Source organism: Solanum dulcamara, chromosome 8 (genome assembly GCF_947179165.1).
Source record: "Solanum dulcamara chromosome 8, daSolDulc1.2, whole genome shotgun sequence".
NCBI lineage: Eukaryota > Viridiplantae > Streptophyta > Magnoliopsida > Solanales > Solanaceae > Solanum > Solanum dulcamara.
In genome coordinates, this window is record NC_077244.1 from 4,518,849 (window position 1) to 4,540,242 (window position 21,394).

At 33.2% G+C, this 21,394-nt stretch overlaps 1 protein-coding gene across 1 annotated transcript; it reads left to right on the top strand.

Moving 5' to 3' along the window:
- The first annotated feature begins 1,461 nt into the window (after positions 1-1,461).
- On the top strand, positions 1,462-9,957 carry LOC129899572 (uncharacterized). Its single transcript, XM_055974579.1, has 9 exons — positions 1,462-1,760; positions 3,253-3,457; positions 3,552-3,642; positions 4,636-4,781; positions 5,339-5,582; positions 6,445-6,549; positions 6,631-6,813; positions 7,523-7,724; positions 9,066-9,957. Exons 1-9 carry the CDS (start codon positions 1,610-1,612, stop codon positions 9,551-9,553), a joined length of 1,815 nt encoding a protein of 604 aa, XP_055830554.1. The 5' UTR covers positions 1,462-1,609; the 3' UTR covers positions 9,554-9,957.
- The last annotated feature ends 11,437 nt before the right edge of the window (positions 9,958-21,394 follow it).

Consider the following 21,394-nt stretch of genomic DNA (forward strand, 5'->3'; position numbering starts at 1 on the left):
AACTCATTTTCGATCAACTCATATTTGACTTAACCTACTCGTTTGCCACTCTTAGTTTCAACCTACATTTATGCCCTCTAACTTTGAATCAAATATATAGTTAAATTTATATAAAATTGAACAAGTAGACACATGCGTTCTACATGCAGGGCGGAGCTATACGAAGTCCAAAGGTTCATCCAAACCTCTTTTGTCAAAAAATTACATTATTTATATAGGAGCAATTTTTTAATTTATATGTATATATTTAATATTAAACCCCTCTGAACATAATCCAAAGGCGTGGTTTAGTGGTAAAACAGGTTCAGGATGTCGCTATTTGTGCTTGGGCTTTTTTCCACATATGCTTCAACAGGTTTTTAATTTTTTGCTTGTTTGTTTTATTTGAACCTCTTTGATGGAAATTCGCCATTGTCTATATGATAATTCATGTGAAATATATTTGAACTGATTTGTATTATATCGTGTAGAATGTGTGTATATAACTGTTCAATTTTATTTACTTCTGCACACTCAAAATTATAAAATATAAATACAAACTAAAATCAAGTTAAAAAATACGATTGTGTATTATATAAAACTTACATAGATATGCTATTAAGAAAATATTTACTATTTATATCAATAATATTTTTTTCACTGAATACCTATAATACATTTATAATACAATTTTAATACGTATTATCAAAAATAATTTATAAAACACATACAATACAAGTTTTATTCATGAATAATAAATTTATCACACATTTTAATATATTTATAATATATTATGTCAATTTCTTACCAAACAAGCATAATATATTTTAAAATACTTATAATATATTTATATTATATGAATAAAATACTTTTAATACATAACAAATTTATCATAATATTATTATATATTGCTATAGATGATAATAAATTAAAAATATGACAAAAATCAATAATTATTTCTGAATAGTACTAATCCAAATAATTTTAAGATAATTATAACACCGATGTCATAGACCAAAAACGTCACCTACTAGGTTCGGGCCCAGACCAAATTTTCTCGGACACGTGTGCCGATTCTTTCATCTTAATTTGGCTTCTTCTTTAAAATCAAAACAAAAATAAATAAAGAAAAATCAACCCACAAATATTTCATTCTCTGATAATCTCAAAAACACTTATTCGGTTGGTTAACTAAACTTAAATATTCTTTTGATCTTATAATATAAATGAAATAAATTTTTAAATTTATGCAAAGTTTAGAAATATTTTTAATAATTTTTTCAAATTTTTATTAAAAACCTTATATTTTTATAAGAGTTTAAAATCACTTATTATAATATGTAATAGATTGATGATGTATCTAAATTTAATTAATCAAATAAAAATATTTTATTTAAATCTATAATAATTTAAGAACGAAAGTAATTATTTACGCCTACTTGTCTCATATTTAAACGACACTCGCCTTTCTTTCTTCTTTTCAGTTTAAATAAACTTCCAAAGAGCGTTCAATTGCTATTTTTTTCACTTATCACCATTTTCTTCTTTTCTCAATAATCCCACTTTTCAATTGTTTCCCAATTACTATTATTCAAGAAAAATCTCAACTTTTTAGTTTTTGAGGAGCTAAATGGATTGTGTCTACAAGAACCCATCAGCTCCCATTGAGGAAAGAGTGAAAGATTTGCTATCTCGGATGACAATTGAAGAAAAAATCGGCCAAATGACTCAAATCGAACGCAGTGTTGCAACCCCTTCTCTCATCACTCACCTTTCTATAGGTCTGCCCTTTCATTTTTAGTATTATTGTTTTCCTCTTTGCCCTAAAAGCATATGATTCATATTAGGTGAATTGGATATGAAGTTTATGAGTTGGGGATGTAAGTCTTTTTTATACTCCTTACATTCCAATTTATGTGAAATGTTAGACTGAATAAGAGTCCCATGTTAGTTGGGGAACAATTAGTAGGGCAATAATCCGAGCTAGCTTTTTAGAGTTGAGTTAGACCCAAATCCCATATTTTTATATGGGATTAGAGCCAGGTTCATTTTTGTTTGGGCTCTCAGTTTACGATCTAGTTTGGCCTTGGATTGAAGAGGGTGTTAGAGTGGGTTGGAGTCCCACAGAGTTGAGGAATAGACAGGTGGTATGCTTATATGGAATGTGCAATAATTCCATACCTCATGAGCCAGCTTTTGAGGGTTGATTTAGGTCCACGTGCCATATCTTTATAGTTGTTTTGACTCGACATACAATTTAAGAGATAAAGTAAGGCTTTTGAAACTTGTTGTCTAAAATAAGCCATAGAAACTTCCGTGGCTGTAAATCATTTTTATTAAGTGAAAGATGTGAACTTTGAAGTTAAATTATTGTTGGATATGGAAAGATGTTATTGTTTATTAAATTGAGACGGAGGAGGTACATATTTAATGAATTTCTTAAGATAAAGATAGAATTTAGATAAAAGCTACTGAGTTCATTTGAACCCGTAATCAAAGTGTTAGCTCTGCCACCAGAATTGATAGATTAAATTAGTTGTCGGTGTAGATATAAGTGTGAGATTTAGAGCCCCTTTTCAAGTATTGGAATGAAATAAACCCGAATAGAACAAAATTTTATAAATAATGGATTTACGTGTATATAATGGTGTAAGGAATTTTGAAACGATCAGTGTAATTTAACCTGTCACAGTAGGTTACTTACTGTTTATTATAGGTTACCAATGGATGCAATTACCTTTCAAACACAAAACTCATAAATTAATTCAATTAAGTGGTACTAACCGCATTATTAAAAAAGGTGGTAATAAGTTTCTACTTAGTTGGATAAGTGTGAGATTTAGCTAAACCCTTATTTAGCAATGGAGTGAAATGGGCTTGAATAGAGTGGAAAGAGTATGGAGGATTCATTCTTTCGTCATTAAAAAAGAAGGAAAAAAAAGATATAAAGGATTCATTTAGGTGATACTAAGTAGCTGAGTTAAGCTAGTTATCCAAGTACAGGGACAAGTATGAGATTCAGCGAATACTTTATTTTGTATTGATATGAAATGAAACTGAATAGAGAGGAATGCATATAAATGATTCTTTCAGGTGATACTAACTGGTTGTTATTAAACTAGTTATCTATTTAGGATAAAATTGGGACTTAGAGAACACTTAGACGTAATGGAGAGGAACAGGTATAGAGGATTCTATACCCGGCCCTACGATGTTCTGGGATTGAGACTTATTGATTGACTGACATTTAGTTGAACCTTTTTCATGGCGCAGGGAGTATACTCAGTGTTGGAGGAAGTGCGCCATTTGAGGATGCCCCATCGGAAGCTTGGGCAGAAATGGTTGACGGATTTCAAAAGGCCGCACTGGGATCACGGCTTGGGATTCCACTTCTTTATGGAGTTGATGCTATTCATGGCAATAACAATGTCTATGGTGCCACCATTTTTCCACAAAATGTGGGCCTTGGAGCCACCAGGTTGAATTTATGTCAAGCTTTGATCTTTATTACCAATTTCTTATTGATAACTGGCATTTAAGATCAAGACCCAAATTGGATAAATGTCGAGCAGAGATGCAGACTTGGTTCAGAAGATTGGGATAGTGACTGCTCTTGAAGTCAGGGCTTGTGGCATTAACTATACTTTTGCTCCTTGTGTTGCTGTAAGTTGAACGTGTTCTTGTCTCTTTATTGTCTTTATTTTAGGTCTATTTCATGGATGAATGAAGTAAAGGAACGTGAAATTACACTGGAGATATATACCCTTAGAGCAAAACGGAAAAAAGGATACTCCCAAGTATCGCATCAAAGTCTAAAATTTGGATCATTTGAATTCTTAGTTACTTCTGTTTCAAATTGTTTGTCTGGTTTTGACTTGACATAGAGTTTAAGAAAGTAAAGAAGACTTTTAAATCTTGTGGTCTTAAACTAAAGATATGTAGAATGTACGAAAATACCCTTAGGAAAGAGACGTTCTTTTTGAAAAGGACTAAGTGATTGTTTGGCTTAGCTTATCTAAAAGAGCTTATAAGCTCTGCTTTAGATAAGCTAAGCCAAACAGACCCAATTATTTTTTGGGGCTTATTTTAAGCATAAAATGACTTTAAATTGGCTAGTCAAACACTCAAGAAAGCTGAAAACAACTTACAGCTTATAGGCTGTTTTAGATAAGCTAAGCCAAACATACCCAATTATTTTTTGGGGCTTATTTTAAGCATAAAATGGCTTTAAATTGGTTAGTCAAACACTCAAGAAAGCTGAAAACAACTTATAAATTGTTTTCAGCAACTTATAAATTGTTTTCAGCAACTTATAAGCCAATCCAAACGGGCTCTAAAAAGGAAAGTAGTACAGACAAATTGAAAAAGAGGGAGTAGCATGTTGCTAACTGAGACAAGAAAAAAATGATTTGTCATTTTTCTTTGTGGGAATTCTTTGTGAAGGTTGTTATGTTCCCAGTCCCTCGCAGCTGCTATCTCTCTAGTAGTAATACTTGTTTTTTTGTTTGTTTGAGAAGGTAAGTAGATTGTATATTGATAAAGAGAAATTATATAGTACCAAGCTGGAGCTAAGGCAATATCTCTCTAGTGTTATCTCTTTGTAACTCTATTATCTTGAGGTGTACTTGACTTCTTCATTTAAATAATGTGGAACAGGTATGCAGAGATCCCAGGTGGGGAAGATGCTATGAGAGTTATGGTGAAGACACCGAACTTGTTAGGAAGATGACCTCAATAGTCACAGGCTTGCAAGGGAAACCACCCCCTGGATACCCCCAAAACTATCCTTTTTTAGCTGGAAGGTAGTAGAAGTTGCCGTAATACAAATTCCAAAATTTTGTACGCTTCTCTGAATATAAAATGTATCTCCCATGTGTTTTACAACCTATCATCTTAATTCTTATGTGCATTCAAATGCTATTCTACATATTGCAATTTTCAGTAGAAATCTTTAGGGAAGAAAAAGTAGAAATATACCTAGAGTTGAAAACAAGTTCAATGTTGAAAAGCGTCTCTTAGATATTACTCTTCCTCACCCAATTTATGTGCACACCTTTCCTTTATAGTCGTACCAAAAAGAATGTCACCTTTCTATAATTTGAAACTACTTAACTTTAAAATTCTCCTTTTACCTTTAATGAAGTGATTTATGACTATATCTAAGGTTTGTTTTAACCACAAATTTAAAAGTTCTCCTTTCTTTCTTAAACTTTGTGCCTAGTCAAACGGTGCCACATAAATTGAAATGGAGGGAGTACCACTTTTTTGTTGATCATTCGTCAGATGTTTCTATCTTTTGTATTATTTGTTCTCTTAATGGCAAGGATCTCTTTGGACTGATTGATGCATTTTACTTCAGAGACAAGGTTGTTGCATGTGCAAAGCACTTTGTTGGAGATGGGGGTACTGACCGAGGTATAAATGAGGGAAATACCATATCATCGTATGATGATCTAGAGAGAATACATATTACCCCTTATATTGACTGTATTTCTCAGGGAGTTTGCACGGTCATGGCATCCTACTCTAAATGGAATGGAAGCCACCTGCATGCTAGCCACTTTCTTCTTACTGAAGTTTTGAAAGAGAAGCTTGGATTTAAGGTAAGGATTGTCTGTTCTGTTAATGCTCTATTGTTCATTTGGACCATGAGTTCAACATAAAACTCCTCTAGATTGCCAGATGCTTTTCTCATTTCCTTTCATGCTTAGTCTTGGAAGTGATTGAACATATTGCGGTTCCAAAAAGCTGAGTTTCAGGGCCCATTGGTACTCGGTATCATTCTTTAAAAACAATATAGAAAACTAACCAAATTGGTTTGAAGCCCAAACATGATTGGACTTTGTATTCAGCAAACAATTGTCTTGGCCTTTCATATTGTCTACATTCCCATTTTCTTTGGCTTTTTAATTCTTTCTTTGGAATAATGTATGAAAGTAGTTTTTCAATTTGAATCCATTAATTTTGCATAAATTGTAGCCTCAAAAACTGCTGTAGGACTCTAATGGTGTAGTTTTTTTGAGAATACAAACCCAATGCTGTCTCAAAACCAATTTTCTCAAATTCAAATCCAAACACACTCAACAATTTTCTAAATATAAAACCTAAATCGAATCCAGTGTGCAAAAAACACCAAAATTTCTCTTATCCAAGTGCTAGAAAAGTTCATGTGCCTTGGAGTTGGTTCTACTTGGTTAAAACTTCACTAAGCCGAAAGTGCAAAAACTTGTTTCGTTGGTTTTGCTTCAACTTATGAAGGAGTAGGTAAGGAGATGAGAGAAACCAAGTCTCACTTTAATTTGAATCTGGTTGCATGGAATTTGGTTATTGGTTGTTTTATTTTTCCTCAATTATGAATGAAATGCTATGCACTCATGTTCTATTTGTTTGTCAAGTTGTTCTCTTAATATATGATTGGCTTAAAGATCACATACACTGCAAGAATCTGAATGCTAACTCTTGTAGGGCTTTGTTATTTCCGACTCCGAAGCACTTGACCGATTTTTCCATCCTCATGGATCTAACTATGACCAAAGTATTTTGGCAGCAATCGTTGCGGGGGTTGACATGGTAAATAAAATCAGGTTTTAAGAGTTATTATGTCTTTGCATGAGTTATTTATGTTCTTACTACCTGTTAAAATTTTTGCAGGTGATGGTTCCCTTTCGGTATCAATTATTTCTCGATCATTTGAAATGTCTTGTGGAATCTGGGAAGATTCCAATGACCAGAATTGATGATGCTGTTGAAAGGATACTGAGAGTTAAGTTTGTTTCCGGAGCTTTTGAGAACCCTCTGAGTGATAGGTCATTGTTGGATATTGTTGGTTGTAATGTAAGTCCATCTTGTCCTTCATTTTGACAGATATTATCAAATTATTTATCTTGGATTTTGACATCAAATATGCCCTTCATAAGTTTTATTTGCTTGATCGACTATCTGAACTATTCTACTTTTTATCTCAACAACAAATTGGACATCTGCTTTGCATCTGTGTTGCGTGGACTCTTCAAAATCCTTGTCGCACCCGTGTCGACGCGACATTTGTGTGAGTGAGGGATCCACGAGGGATTTGGTCAACTCATCTAGGGTGTTGTGTGAAGTATAGATTGATGGCTATTTCATGAGATATCTTATGAATAAAACATTAGGTGTTTATAAAGAATTAATTAGCTTTAGTTCAGTACCTTTAATTAATCTAAATATATACTTCATATATGTAATAATATACATTTATTGGCCATATCCCGTTCCCGTATCTGCTCTTGGATCCATACCACCAAATCCTAATAGTTATGTGATGAAGAGTACGGCCTTTAGATAGTAGATACGCACCCGTATTGGGTACCCACACCTGAGTCCGAGCAACATAGCTTTGCATTGCCCTTAACAAAAGTTTAACTATGTCAGTTGGCAGACTGTTTACCTGTTTTTACAATGTATATACTACTCATTCTGTTTGTTCGGTAAAATTATACATTTTAAAGAATGTAACGGTGCAGATGTCTCGTAGTAGTGTTTACCATTTTGATAATTGTTTCAGCAACATCGAGGATTAGCACGTGAAGCAGTTCGCAAATCGTTGGTTCTTCTAAAGAATGGAAAGGATGTAACAAAACCATTTCTTCCGCTAGATAGGAAAGCAAAGAGAATTCTTTTAGCAGGAAAACATGCTGATGACCTTGGATTCCAATGCGGAGGGTGGACTAAAACATGGGAAGGAATGGGTGGAAGAATCACGATTGGTAAGTAATGCTTCCTCTGTTCTAGTTATATGGCACTTCTTGTTTAGTATGTTCTAAAATCTGTGGAAACTATTTAACTTTATGTTTTCCATTTTACCTTTAATTTCACCCTTTTATAGCCATAGAAATGAGTCCACAAGTTTTTTGAGTACTTTTGCTATGTGTAAAAATCTTGCTTTTGTTGAACTCTATGCCCAACCAAGCACCGTCATATTAAACGAAACGGAGGAAATAATGTGGAAAGGTTGCATCATTGACTTACTTTCTGGGGTAAATTTAGACCCCACTTTGTATCTATGAACATTGGCACTCTCATACAACCTAAGCATTCTAGTTTAAAATAACATGTTTCTTTACCTATTTTAAATGGTTTCAATGGTTGCTGCAAGTTGTGGGATTTATGGTTTTAATTAATTGGATTCAAAGAAATGTGAACACAGCACCAACTACTTATGAGTTCCCTCTGTAGATTTGAATATTGGCAGACTTTCACACAACCACAGCATTCTAGTTCAGAGTAGGATAATTCTTTCTTTCTTTTTTATATCATTTTAAAATTTGGTACAAGTTAAAGTTAGGAATAATATTTCTAGAGTTTGTTTTTCATTGTTTGTGGGTGATTCGTAAAAGGCATAATATATAAACGTGCCCTTTAACTTGACCTCAGCTGACATCTATACCCTCCAACTTTGGATATGAACAAGTAGATATTTAAACTTGTATAAAGTTGAACAAGTAGATATACATGTTCTACGTGGCATAATACATGTAGGATGCCACATAGGATATATGTGTCTACTTGTTCAACTTTATACAGGTTTAAGTGTCTACTTAAGCACACCCAAAGTTGGAGGGCATCGATGTCAGCAGAGGTCAAGTTAAAGGGCATATGTATGTATTATGCCTTTGTAAAATTCCTTATATGTTTTCTGGCAAGAAATCTTAAGCTATTACGTCATACATGCCTGATTATGCCGGCTGGTAACATAATTTTATATGACATATAGATAGAAAGCTTGTGAGTAGTCTTGTAAGCCTTCCGCAAAGGTCCTCATGGACTATGAACCTCAATAGACCCAATGTGATCAGGTCCTTTTTCGGACCCCGTTCAAAAGGAAGCTTAGTGCACATGGCTTCCCTTAGGAACCTCAATAAGGACGAGGATTGGGATTGGATATGTGTTGAGTCCTTTTGACAATACGCTTAGTTTTATCAATCGGCCGATGATAACATAATACATGTTTTACTGAAATCCCCTGGTAAGATAATATAGAAGGTAAGTAACTCATCTATGAAGTATAGTTTAGTCAATTGCTAATTATAATGGATAATTTGTTGTAGGTACAACAATTCTGGAAGCTGTGAAAGATGCTATTGGAGGGGAAACAGATGTGGTATATGAGGAAAATGTGTCACCAGACACCTTTGCGAGTCAAGACTTCTCTTATTCCATTGTAGTTGTTGGTGAACCTCCCTATTGTGAAAGCGGTGGAGATAGCCAAGACATCATAATTCCTCTTGGTGGAGAAGAACTAATAAGCTTGGTTGCAGACAGAGTTCCAACGTTGGTGATATTGATCTCTGGAAGACCTTTATATATAGAGCCTTCACTACTGGAGAAAATGGACGCCTTCATTGCTGCTTGGTTACCGGGCACCGAAGGATCTGGTATCACTGATGTCATTTTTGGAGATTTTGAATTTCATGGAAAGCTCCCTATGACGTGGTTTAAAAGTGTAGATCAATTGCCCCAGCATCAAGAACATAACTCCTATGAACCTCTATTTCCATACGGCTACGGGTTAACTAGTAAAAACAAGGTGCTCTAGAAGAGGTGTTCGAAGATATGCATGGTGAAATAGACATGTCTATGAAGATGCGAACTATTAGAAAGACAATGAAGCTTCACTGTTTCCGGGGATTGGCTTTGTGCAACCTCTTGTGTATTTGTACTATTTGGTCTTTGGCATACGATGTTACATTAAGTACAAATAATTATTCTGTACTATTATTAGCATATGTTAGCTTGAGTTCTTGAATAGTGTTAATTGTGCCATTCAAGAAGGTGAACATGCCATCTCTAAAACAACATAGGACATTTACCCAAATAGCCGGTTCAAATCACTGTTTGTTTATTTTTAGTCGGTAGATATGGATTAATATGTTGAGTATACACGATTATGTTTAGTATACATGATTATACATATATTATTATATGAATTATAATATAATATACATCCATTAGCTGTTTTAATTTAAGCAGTTATGTGAACATCTATTTAGATTAATTCTTTTCTAAAATACAAAGGAAAAATCACATCACAGTACATATCTTTAAGACTCCATATTACAAGTCATAAATGTACTTTTTAATAATTACTAAAATAAAAATTTAACTAAAATTCTTAACATATTATAATTATTTATTACATTAATATTTATTTGTTTTTTCTTGTATTTAGAGAGTAAAAAAGAGGTGTGCTTTAATTTTTCTTTTTGAGAAAAATTGATAATTAATGCAATTAATTATTATCATACTACATTTTAGGGAATTGTTGAGAGCACATCTTTCAATTTTTTTTTAAAAAGGAAAAGAAATTCTTAATTCTCTCTTCATATTCTTCTCTCAAAAATCCGATACTAATGTATAAAACTTATTTAAATTATAGTCTATTAACTTTAGTTTAGTATAGTCCATTGAAGCCTATATATGTATATAGCATATATATATTACATACACTAAAATATACATGTTTGAATTCTTAATGTATGAACTAGGCATTAAAATAGGTACAAGATTTTCAAATTGGTCGTTTATGTAGTCCAGCGGAATGAAAATACAGATTCAAGAGAAATCAAAGAATATTTAACAAGAACATTAAGGTAATTAATATATGTACTGATCTTTAAAGTGGAACAAGTACATTTTTATTGACTCTTCTATTCAATGCTCTTTGGTTTAAATTTTAGTCTATTGTTCGACTTTGAATATTTAGGAAGAAACAAAAGAAAATACTTACATAGTTTGTTGTTATATTATAAAACAGTCTAAGTTATATATGTACCAAAGATGTAGAGAAAAAAGGTATGTACTTGTAAGGATGATTACAAATTATTTTTATAAAAATGATATATTTGTAATTTGATAGAAATGGTAGTAACTTAACTACTGACTACTACTATATATCACATGTTATAATTTGATAGAAATGGTAACTTACCTATTGGCTACTACTACATATCACATGTTATGTACTTTTTAGCTGTTTGGGTTATAGAAATGGTCAAATTATTTGGATAATTAGTAAACTTATGATATACTGTGACATATTTGTATAATACGATCTTAAGGAAAAGAGGGTAATTTTTAAGTACACATTTCTTACCCGATATTATTATAGTATTATAGAGGTATTTAATCTTTTCATCATTTGTAGCTTTTCAATTTAGAGTTTTTTTTCCGACAATGAAATCGAGTTGCTCTATACTTAATATTGATCGATTTTCATAGTGAATATGATAGTCATTATGATAAATATCTTTGACAAATAATAAGTTTTTTTTTTGAATTTTATTATAATATAGTGTTTCATAATAGCCAAAAATTTAGCTTAGCAGAATTAAGTATTTACTTAAAGTCTTGTATCGTTAATGTGTTATAAAATAAAAATAATATAACAAAAAATATGTGATTAACAAGAGCTAATAATAAGAGGAGAAAACAAAATGCTAGGTGGAAATTATGGATTGGGGAACACTGCCTTCTCCAATCCATAGCTCTATTATTGCATTGTTATTCCCAACCCAAATCCAGACATGACAAATCTGGATATGGGAGATATCAAGTGGATTTATAATATATTTAATTATGATTATCTTGTAGATGTTTCTAGTCTATATGTTTCTATATTAAAATCATGTAATATTTGATTCATATAATGGATAAATAGATTTTGAAAATGTAGGAATTGAATTTCAACTTTAACTATTGATGATCTAATGATCAACTTGCTTTGAGGACATGCACCATAAGGAAATTCTTTAAATATATATTTTTTAATTCTTCAATAAATGTTTATATTAATTTTTAGTTATTTTACGCATTATATTAAAATCAAAATGTTGCAATCAATCATGTCAAGTAATAAAATTATTGAATAATTAGTAAACTATCGATTTACTATGATCACATGTGTTTCAACTCTGATATGTTGATACTTGTGTAATACAATCAACAGGTCATAATCCTACTGCAAAACTCAAAATATTTTTTCATGGTATCAGTTTCACTTTTTTGTTGATTTTTAATGTCATTTGTTTGGTTATTTATCTTTTGTCTCGTTTCTATCAACTTCTCCCAATTCTTTTTAATTGTTTTACCTTTTGAGGTAGACATTCTTGCTTTTGGTGTATACTATATATCAAACTATCTTGATGATGAAGCCTAACTCAGTTTATTACATGCATAATAACACTTCATATTGTTTATATAGACACCAATGCCTTAGTTTTTTCTTAATTACTTCTTTCTATTTTACTCGTACAAATTAATGTAAATATTACTAAAAATAAGTATTACAATATAATTTTAAGGGAGAAATATCAAATAAAAGAAAACCGTCTAAGAAAACACTGAAAATTTTAGAAAAAAATAACTCCAATAAAAGATTGGACAAAGAAAAGGAAAATTTGATAACTCCTACAAACCTTTTTTTAAATATAAAGTCTTTTAAAAACATTGAAAAAAGTGTCAAATTACTACAATTTTCTTATTTCATGGCAATCTTTCCTTTTATTTTTCTTCCAATTTCTTACAATTAAATTTTCCTAAATTATATTTCCTAGCATGCTGCTTTTGAATCGTATATATTTTCCTAGTCTACAATATAGTAATTTTTATTTTTAGTAATATTTTCAATTAATAGTGCATTAAAATAATAATTAAAAAATGAAAGAAAATAATTGAAGGAGTGACATCTATATAAACAATATAGAATATGCTAGGAATTAAGTGCCATCTTTCACAAAGTTAATGTTAGTTCCTTTCACTTTGTTTTATTTATTTTTCTTAATAGCAATTAATTATGTTGCTCTTCTTTGTTCTTTATTTAGTTTCTTGTTTATATAAACAGGTTTATAGTACATTCATAAACAAAATCAATATATATTTGACATAGTTCTAGTATAGAAATTCTTTATGTATTCTGATTTAGCTTTTAATTGATCTATTTAATTATATTACATATTGCAGTACTGATTGAAGTTTGACATATATATCAAAAGCAAGAATGTCTTTCTCAAGAAACAATAACGAGAACTTGAAGATGAAGAATAAGTTGGAAAATGTTAGAGAATAGATACAAGAACGAACAAATTACATTAAGCAATTTGATCAAATACAAGAAAATCCTGGACATGATTCGAGGAGAGATAGATTTGATGCCTCAAATCAAATCAGTGGATTGAAAGATAAAGAGACCAAGCTCGAAGACAAATTAATGGAAAAGGGTGTTAGTTACTACAATTTTTTTTAATTTCTCTGGAGTCATAGATGTAGGGATTTATTAGGACATCAAATCTCGTTATGCTTCCTCTGTTCTAGTTTATTGACACATTTACTACATTAGAAAAGCAATGTCACCTTTCTATATTATGAAAACTCTTTAACTTTAAGTTTCCCATTTACTCTTAATGACATGCTCTTATAGCTATAGAAACGTTTCACATGTTAAAGTTCATTAAAAAGTAATTTTTTTTCTTAAATTATGTGCCCAGTCACGCACTACCACCATACCGTAAATGAAATGGAGGGCATTAGTTACTTATAAAATTTACCACAAGTTAAGGTTAGGAAAAATATTTCAAGAGTTTGGCTTCTATTTCTTGTAAAAACCTTGTATGTTTGATTGTTTTCTGCCAAGAAATCTTAAGCTATAATGTCATAAAATGCCTGACATCTAGATAGATGTAAGCTAGTGCGTACTATTGGTAGCAGTGGAGGAGCCACCCAGTTTGTGGCTAGGGGTTCATTTGAATCTTTTTCGACAGAAAATTATACTATTTATACATGGTTAAAATAATTTTTTTATCTATATATAATAGATGTCGAACTCCCTTCAACTAGTTCGTGTGTCTACTTCAAATTTTAAACCATCTTAGTCAAAATTCTGTCTCCGCAACTGATTGGTAGCCTTGCCCGGTTGATGAACTAGTAACCTCAACACACCAATGTAGTCTGGTCCTTTTGCCTACCATGCTCAAAACATATAATGAACCTGAAGGTCATTTTTGAATTTTTTTGTAAAAAGACTATTTTACCCTTTTTGGTACTTTTTTTGAGTCATATTTGATTGATATCCGATGTCGGTTCCATAGTTTTCTTGAAAAGTTGAGATTTTAGGTAAACTTTGAGTTTTAGAGGTTTAGAATGACTCAAAAGTGGTATTTGAGGTCATTCGGAGTTTAGAGTCTCGGAACAAAATTTCGTCAATATTGTCAGTTCTGGAACGTTGCAATTGGTCAAGGAGAGTTCACAGAATCATATTTGGGGTCATATTGTGGATTTGAGGGGTTGAGTTGAAAATAGTTGAGTTTTTAGCTATAGATTTGACTTTGGTCAACATTTGAGGATCGAATGTTCGAAATTGAATTTCGACGACTCCGTTGGATTCAAAGGGTAATTGTAGGCCTAGAAAGAGTTCATGTATATTTTTCGGAAGCTCCGAGGGCATTTTGATCATTTGAGGCATAAAATTGGTTTAATTGTAACTTTTTGATTTTCGGATCAAGGAAATCTCGAAATCAAATTTCGATGGTTCCGTTGAATTTGGAATGTCTAGTTTAGTAGGGTTGCATATATGGTTTGTCTATATGGGATCCCGAACGAATTCCCGGGGTCAATTCGAAACTTTGAAACTTGGTGAATTGAGAACTTCAGTTGTGTCTGGTACAGACCTCGTGTGACACCCCGGAATTTTTTTCGCTAAGATTCGAACATTTTTTCACGTGAGTGTAGACTCGGACCGGAGGACTTGAAATTTTTCATATGAGTTAGGATGAGTTCCTAAGTAATTAAAGAGCGTTAGAGGTGATATGGGGTCATGAAGGACCCCTAGGACCAAATCAAGCCAAAAGATTCGTCGTGGCTAAGTTTGAGGAGGAGTTCGCATGAGGGGTTGGCTTCTAACGACCCTATCTTTTGAAATATGACGATCTGGGTGGACCACGACCTACCAAATTAAAGGTCGTCGAGTCTTCTTTCCAATGCCACCAAGAATGTAATTTTTGGAGTTCAGAGTCAAAAGATATGACGATCCTAAGATGAACTAGCACAGTAGAGATTTTCAGGCCTGGGTTGCAATTGCTGGAAAACTGGGCTTGGCGCCGCAGTGACGCGACTCGCCACTATCGCGCTAGAAACATGCCTCAGTAGTTTGGGCTCTGGCGCGGCGCGCCACTAAAAGGTGTGCAGGGTTTTTCAAGCCAATTTCCAGAACCCAGAAAAAATTGGCCTTGGCGCTGTAAGGGCGCGACGCGCCACTATCGCGCCAAGAATGTGCCTCAGTAGTTTGGTCCTTGGCGCGGCGCGCCACTACGAGGTGTGCAGGTTTTAGGCATAATTAGCCTAGCGCTGCAAGGGCGCGACACGCCACTATCACGCCAGGTGCATTTTTAGCCTATTTTCAGAACTTTTGAGGAGGGGTAATTTGGGAACTTACCCAAATTATATATGTATCACCCTAGACCATTTTGGGATCATATTATTGCAGCCTCTCTCTCTCTAAAAAGCCCTAAAATTTTCCCTCTCCTCTTCCTCTTCTTCTTCCCCAAATCCATCTCCAACAAAGGGTGCCTTCAAGAGTTTCAAGGATTCAAGCCTTCCATTGAAGACCTAACATCAAGGTTTCTTCAAAGTCTTCAAACAAGGTATGTAAGGCTAACCTAAAATATGGATTGAGTTCTTCCATATGCCCATAGATGTGTTGGTTAGGAGTTGTGAAAGAGTTGCACCTTCTAGGAAGGTTTCCTTGAAAGTTTTCCCTAAACTATGGAATGTTTTTAGATACTAATGGTTGATTGATGATTTTAATGACTTGAGTTACTAAATAGTTATTTTTCATATTATTAACTACAAATGTATCTTTGTATATAGATTTATAGGTATTGACGATATTCTTGAGTTGAGTTTTGTTGAGAGTATGGGTTCATGTTTCATTCACATGAACCCAAGATGAGATTTCTTGTCATAAATGTCTTGAGGTTGAGATGGATAGTTGTGTGTATATATGTATTGATTGGAATGAAAAGAATGAATTGGTTAGTTAAGAATGTCCCTTTGCTTCTATAAAATGAACATAGGACAAAAATAAGGATTTTGGAGTAGATGTTTGATGATTGATGTGATGATGATACTTGACAATGATGTGATGATAATGTTTGATGATGATGTAAATGATAACATATGATGATGATGTGATGATGATGTTTTGATGATGATGTGAGTGATGACGTGAATGGTGCTTATTTAATATGTGTAGAATGATTGATGAAGAGGTATGTTGATGAGGAGGTTATGTGATGAAGTGAATTGGAGCCTAATGTGATTATGTGATATGTGAATTGCATATTTTGAGTCGATTGGAGTCTTATGAGTATTTTTAAAATAAAGGATCTTTTGAGAAGGAGTTTTAAATACATGATTTGTGAGAATTTTTGCACAAACTATTTATACACTATTTTGAGTTTAAGAAATGATTATTTTCATCTATGATTTAAAAAGAGTTTAAGCTTGAGTTGAGTTTGAGAAGTCTTTTAATTATTTTTGAACATGAGTATTTTTAGTATAAATGAGTTGAGCATTCTTACATAAAAAGGTCTATTTTGAGATTGTATAAATTTTAAAGAGAAGAGTTTGATGAGTTGAGATGAGTCTATTTGAAAGAAGATCCAAGGAGGTCAGATTTGATTGAGTTGATTTGAAGGAGTCCAATGAGGCTAAACGAGTATTTTGAGTATGTTACTCACTTGATAGATATGAGCATATTGAGTCTTGGGAGGAGTATCGAGCACCGAATTGGGTAAGAGTAAAGTCCGTACTCAAACCCAATAACTATGTCGCCAAACGTAGGAGGGGATTGAACCATTAAAGTCGGATGCTTCCCCAAAATGTTTGTCCTGACATTATAGGACTTGTTAGGATTGGATCCATGATTGGTTGATTCGTTCATACCCTGGAAAGGTATGAATAGACGCAGCAACAACGTCAGCTTGTTGTACTATCACTCGCTCATATGGTGATGGTTGTCGGTTAGAGAAACTCCCAATTGAATGGATTGTGCTTGATCTGATTGGTTTGATTGTGATTACAGATGATTGAGTTGAATTACAAAACATTGCATAATTTAATTTGCATATTTATTGAGTTGAGTCCTTTGAGTTGATTGTTGAGTTGATTTTATATGATCGGATTAGGTGATGTGGGATAGATTGTATTATATGATATGTGATTGGATAAGTGTACGGTGGAAGGGTATATGATTGGATTGGATTTGATCATATATGACCGGATTGAACCGATTGTATATGATTGGATTGAATCGGATGATATACGATTTGATTGAACTGTATTGTGTATGATTGGATTGGATTGTATGATGTGTGATTGGTCTTTGTCTAAAAATGTATTCTTACTTTAGACTTATGACGCCTTATTTGAGTCTCTCTTATCTTTCCGATTTGAGATATTTGGACTGCTGCTATTCTTCCTTGAGGTATGTTTCATTCTGCCATATTACATACTCGTACATTCCACGTACTGAAATCCATTTGGACCTGCATCATTTCATGATGCAGAGACAGGTTTAAGAGATCGTCAATAGGAGCATCATTGGGGATCTATTCGCACTCAGCGTATTGGTGAGTCCTCCCCTACATTCGGAGGACACCGTCTGTGAATTCTTGCATCGAGTTAGCCTTTTTATTTTGATTTGAGGTAGCCATGAACATGTCATTGACACCAATTAGATAGTAGTGATAGAGGCTTCATAGACTAGATAGTGATGGGTCGATTAAGTACTTCTATCTTTGAGTTATTCTTGTCAAGCTATTTTTAATGACAAATATTTTTGTTGATCTGTTGGCCCATGGCCTTTATTCTCCGAGTTGGATGGGTGATTTGAGTTGCCCGCTAAATTATTCTTTATTTTTAAACTTTCCGCTGAATGAATGAACGGATGTGTGATCAGGCTATGTGGTTTGCTTGGGAGCCAGAAATGGTTTCTGAGTGCCGGTTACGTCTAGGGTACCCTCCCGGGGCGTGACACCTCACTTTAGCGAGGAGGTGTCTCTAAAGCGACATCTGCTTAAGCGACCAACCTGTCGCTTTTGCGATAGGGGTCACTTAGGCGAACTTCGCTTAAACAAACCCCCAATCACTTAAGCGACAATCGAGAGGGGTTTTGGTCGGGATTTATGTTATTTTCTCCATTTTTGAATTTTGGAGCTCGGTAGGGGCTATTTGGAGAAGGATTTCTTGTGGGATTTCATTTAGTAAGTTATTTTGACCCTACTTCGTCATTTATTAATGATTAATTGATGATTTTAACATGAATTTGGAGATTTCAATGAGTGAAAATTGCTCTTTTTAAAGAACTTTGAGAATTTCTTAAAATAGTGATTGTGATTTGATTAGGGCTGGGTTTTTGAAACAATTTTAATTATTGAGTTCCTAAGACTAAGAGCAACTGTTTCATCCAAAAATTTCTAGATTTAAATCCCTATTTTGTGAAGTCGAATTTTGAGCCTTTGACCTCTTTTTTGCCGAATTTCACATTCTTAGAATTGTTGGAGTATATTTGAATAGATTGTGGAGATTTGGAGTATAATTAGAAGGGCAAGACACACATGGATTGATTGATCGCGTCTTGGATAAGGCAAGTGGATTCTTAAAATGTAACACCCCAATGTTTTTTCCCGCCAAGACTCGAACTATTCTTCATATGCATATAGACTCAAACTGAATGAATTCTAATTGTATATATGAGTTGTGATCAATTACTAAGTATTTTAAGTGTATTAGATGTGGTTTAGGGTCATAAGGGATCTCTAACACTAAGCCAAGTCCAAAGAATTTCTATCGGTTAAGTTTTCGAATGAGTCCGTATAAGGGTCAACTTCAAACAAACATATCTCTTAGAATATAATAAATTGGATGGCCCATGACTTATCAAATTAAAGGTCTTTGAGTCTTCTTTCCAACTCTATCAAGATTGAACTTTTTGGAGTTCGGAGTAAAATGTTGTGTCCATTTAACTAGAGAGGTGTGCGCTAAGTCCACGTCACGGACTTGGCCAGTTTTTGCTTCAACTCGAAATTTCGGAAAAAATGAACTATGGTGAAACACCTCCGCATCGCGGATCTGCTCTCATATAGTTCAAATTTGTGCAAAAATTTCCAGATTTTAGTAAGGGCAACATGGACCATTCTCTAATTATATATATACGAAGTTGTACGTGTTTTGAAGTCATATTTTAGTTTCTTGCCTCCCCTAAAATCCTAAACTTCATCCTCTTCTCTCTCAAATTATCTCCAACAAATTTGCTCTCAAACTCAAGTATTCAAGCTCTCCATTTAGGACCTAACATCAAGATTTCTTCGAGATCTACTCTAAGGTATGTAAGGCTACTCACAACGTTGGATTGATTTCATCCACGTGCGCTACATCTTCATTGATTCGATTGAGTTGAGTTTTGAGGTTTCATGAGTTGAGATCTTGGGTTATCGATAATTTTTATTGAGTTTTTGTATATAAATTCATATGTATTAATGATGTTCTTGAGTTGAGTTTTGTTGAGAATATGGATTCATGTATTCATTCACATGAATCTAAGATGAGATTTTATTTTTGTCATAATTTGTCTTGATGTTGAGATTGATGGTTTTCATGTATAAATAAAAATATTACTTTCAAAGTGAGATGCTGCATTTTTTTATGAGTTTGATGAAATTGAACATAGAGTTATATGAGGATTTTGGAGCAAGATATTTGATGATGATGTAAATGATGTTTATTTTTAAAAAGGTAAAATGATTGATGAAGAGGTAATGTTGATGATAATGGTTGAGATGGAGTGGATTGGAGTCTAATGTGACTACATGATATAATTTGCATAATTCGATTTGATTGGAGTCTTATGAGGATTTTGAGTATAAATGATTGTTTGATAAGGAGTCTTAAAAATGATTTGTGAACGTTTTTGTATAAATTATTTATGCACTATTTTGAGTTTAAAGAATGATTATCTTCATTTTTGATTTAGAAAGAGTTTAAGCATGATATGAATTTGAGAAGTCTCTTAATTACTATTTTGAGCATGAGTATTTTGAGTATAAATGAGTGAAGCATTATTACATTAAAACATCTATTTTGAGATTGAGTCAAAGAGTTAAAAACTATGTTTTAAATGCATTCATTGAGTTGAGATTGTATCAAATTTAAAGAAAAGAGTTTGATGATTGAGATGAGTTGATTTTGAAAGAGGGTCCAATGCGACCAGATTGATTGAGTTTTGAAAAGAGTCCAATGAGAATAAATGAATTGATTTTGAACTACGCCCAAAAGAGACTAAATGAGTATTTTGAGTATTTTACTCACTTGATAGATATGAGCATATTGAGTCTTGGGAGGAGTATTGAACACCGAATTGGGTAAGAGTATAGTCCTTACTCGAATCCCATGAACTACGTAGATAACGTAGGAGGGGATTGGACTATTAAAGTCGAATGTTTCCCTATTTCATTGTCCTGACATGATAGGACTTGATTGATTTTTGGATCCATGATTGGTTGAACCCCGGAAAAGTATTGAACGGACGTGGCAACAACGTCGGCTTGTTGCACATTACTGGCTCATAGGTGATGGTTGTTAGTTAGAGAAAATCCCAAATTGAGTGGATTGTGCATGATATAATTGGTTTGATTAAGATTATAAATGATTTAGTCGAATTGTAAAATATTGCTAAATTCTAGTTTTCATATTTATTGAGTTGAGTCCTTTGACTTGATTGTTGAGTTGATTGTATATGATTAGATTGGATTGGATGGTATGTGATTGAATTGAATTGGATTGTGTACGATTGGATTGGATTGGATCAAATTTTATATGACTGGATTGGATCGGATTGTATATGATTGGATTGGATCGGATTATATATGATTGGATTGGATCGAATTGTAAATGATTGGATTGAATTGGATTAGATTGTATATGATTGGTCTCTATCTAAATTGTATTCTTACTTTAGACTTATGACACCTTGATTGAGTTTCTCCTATCTTTCTGACTTGCGATATTTGAACTGATATTATTCTATCTCGACGCATATTTTATTTTGCCATATTACATACTCATACATTCCACATATTGACGTCCATTTGGACCTACATCATTTCATGATGCAAAGACAGGTTTAAGAGATCACCAATAGGTGCACCATTAAGGATCTGTTCACACTCAGCTTATTGGTGAGTCCTCCCCTACATTCGGAGGATACCACTTATGTTATTCTTGAGTTGAGTTTAGTCATTTCATTCTAATTTAAGGTACCATGAACCTGTCATTGGCACCAATTAGATAGTAGTGATAGAGGTTTCATAGACTAGATAGTGATGGG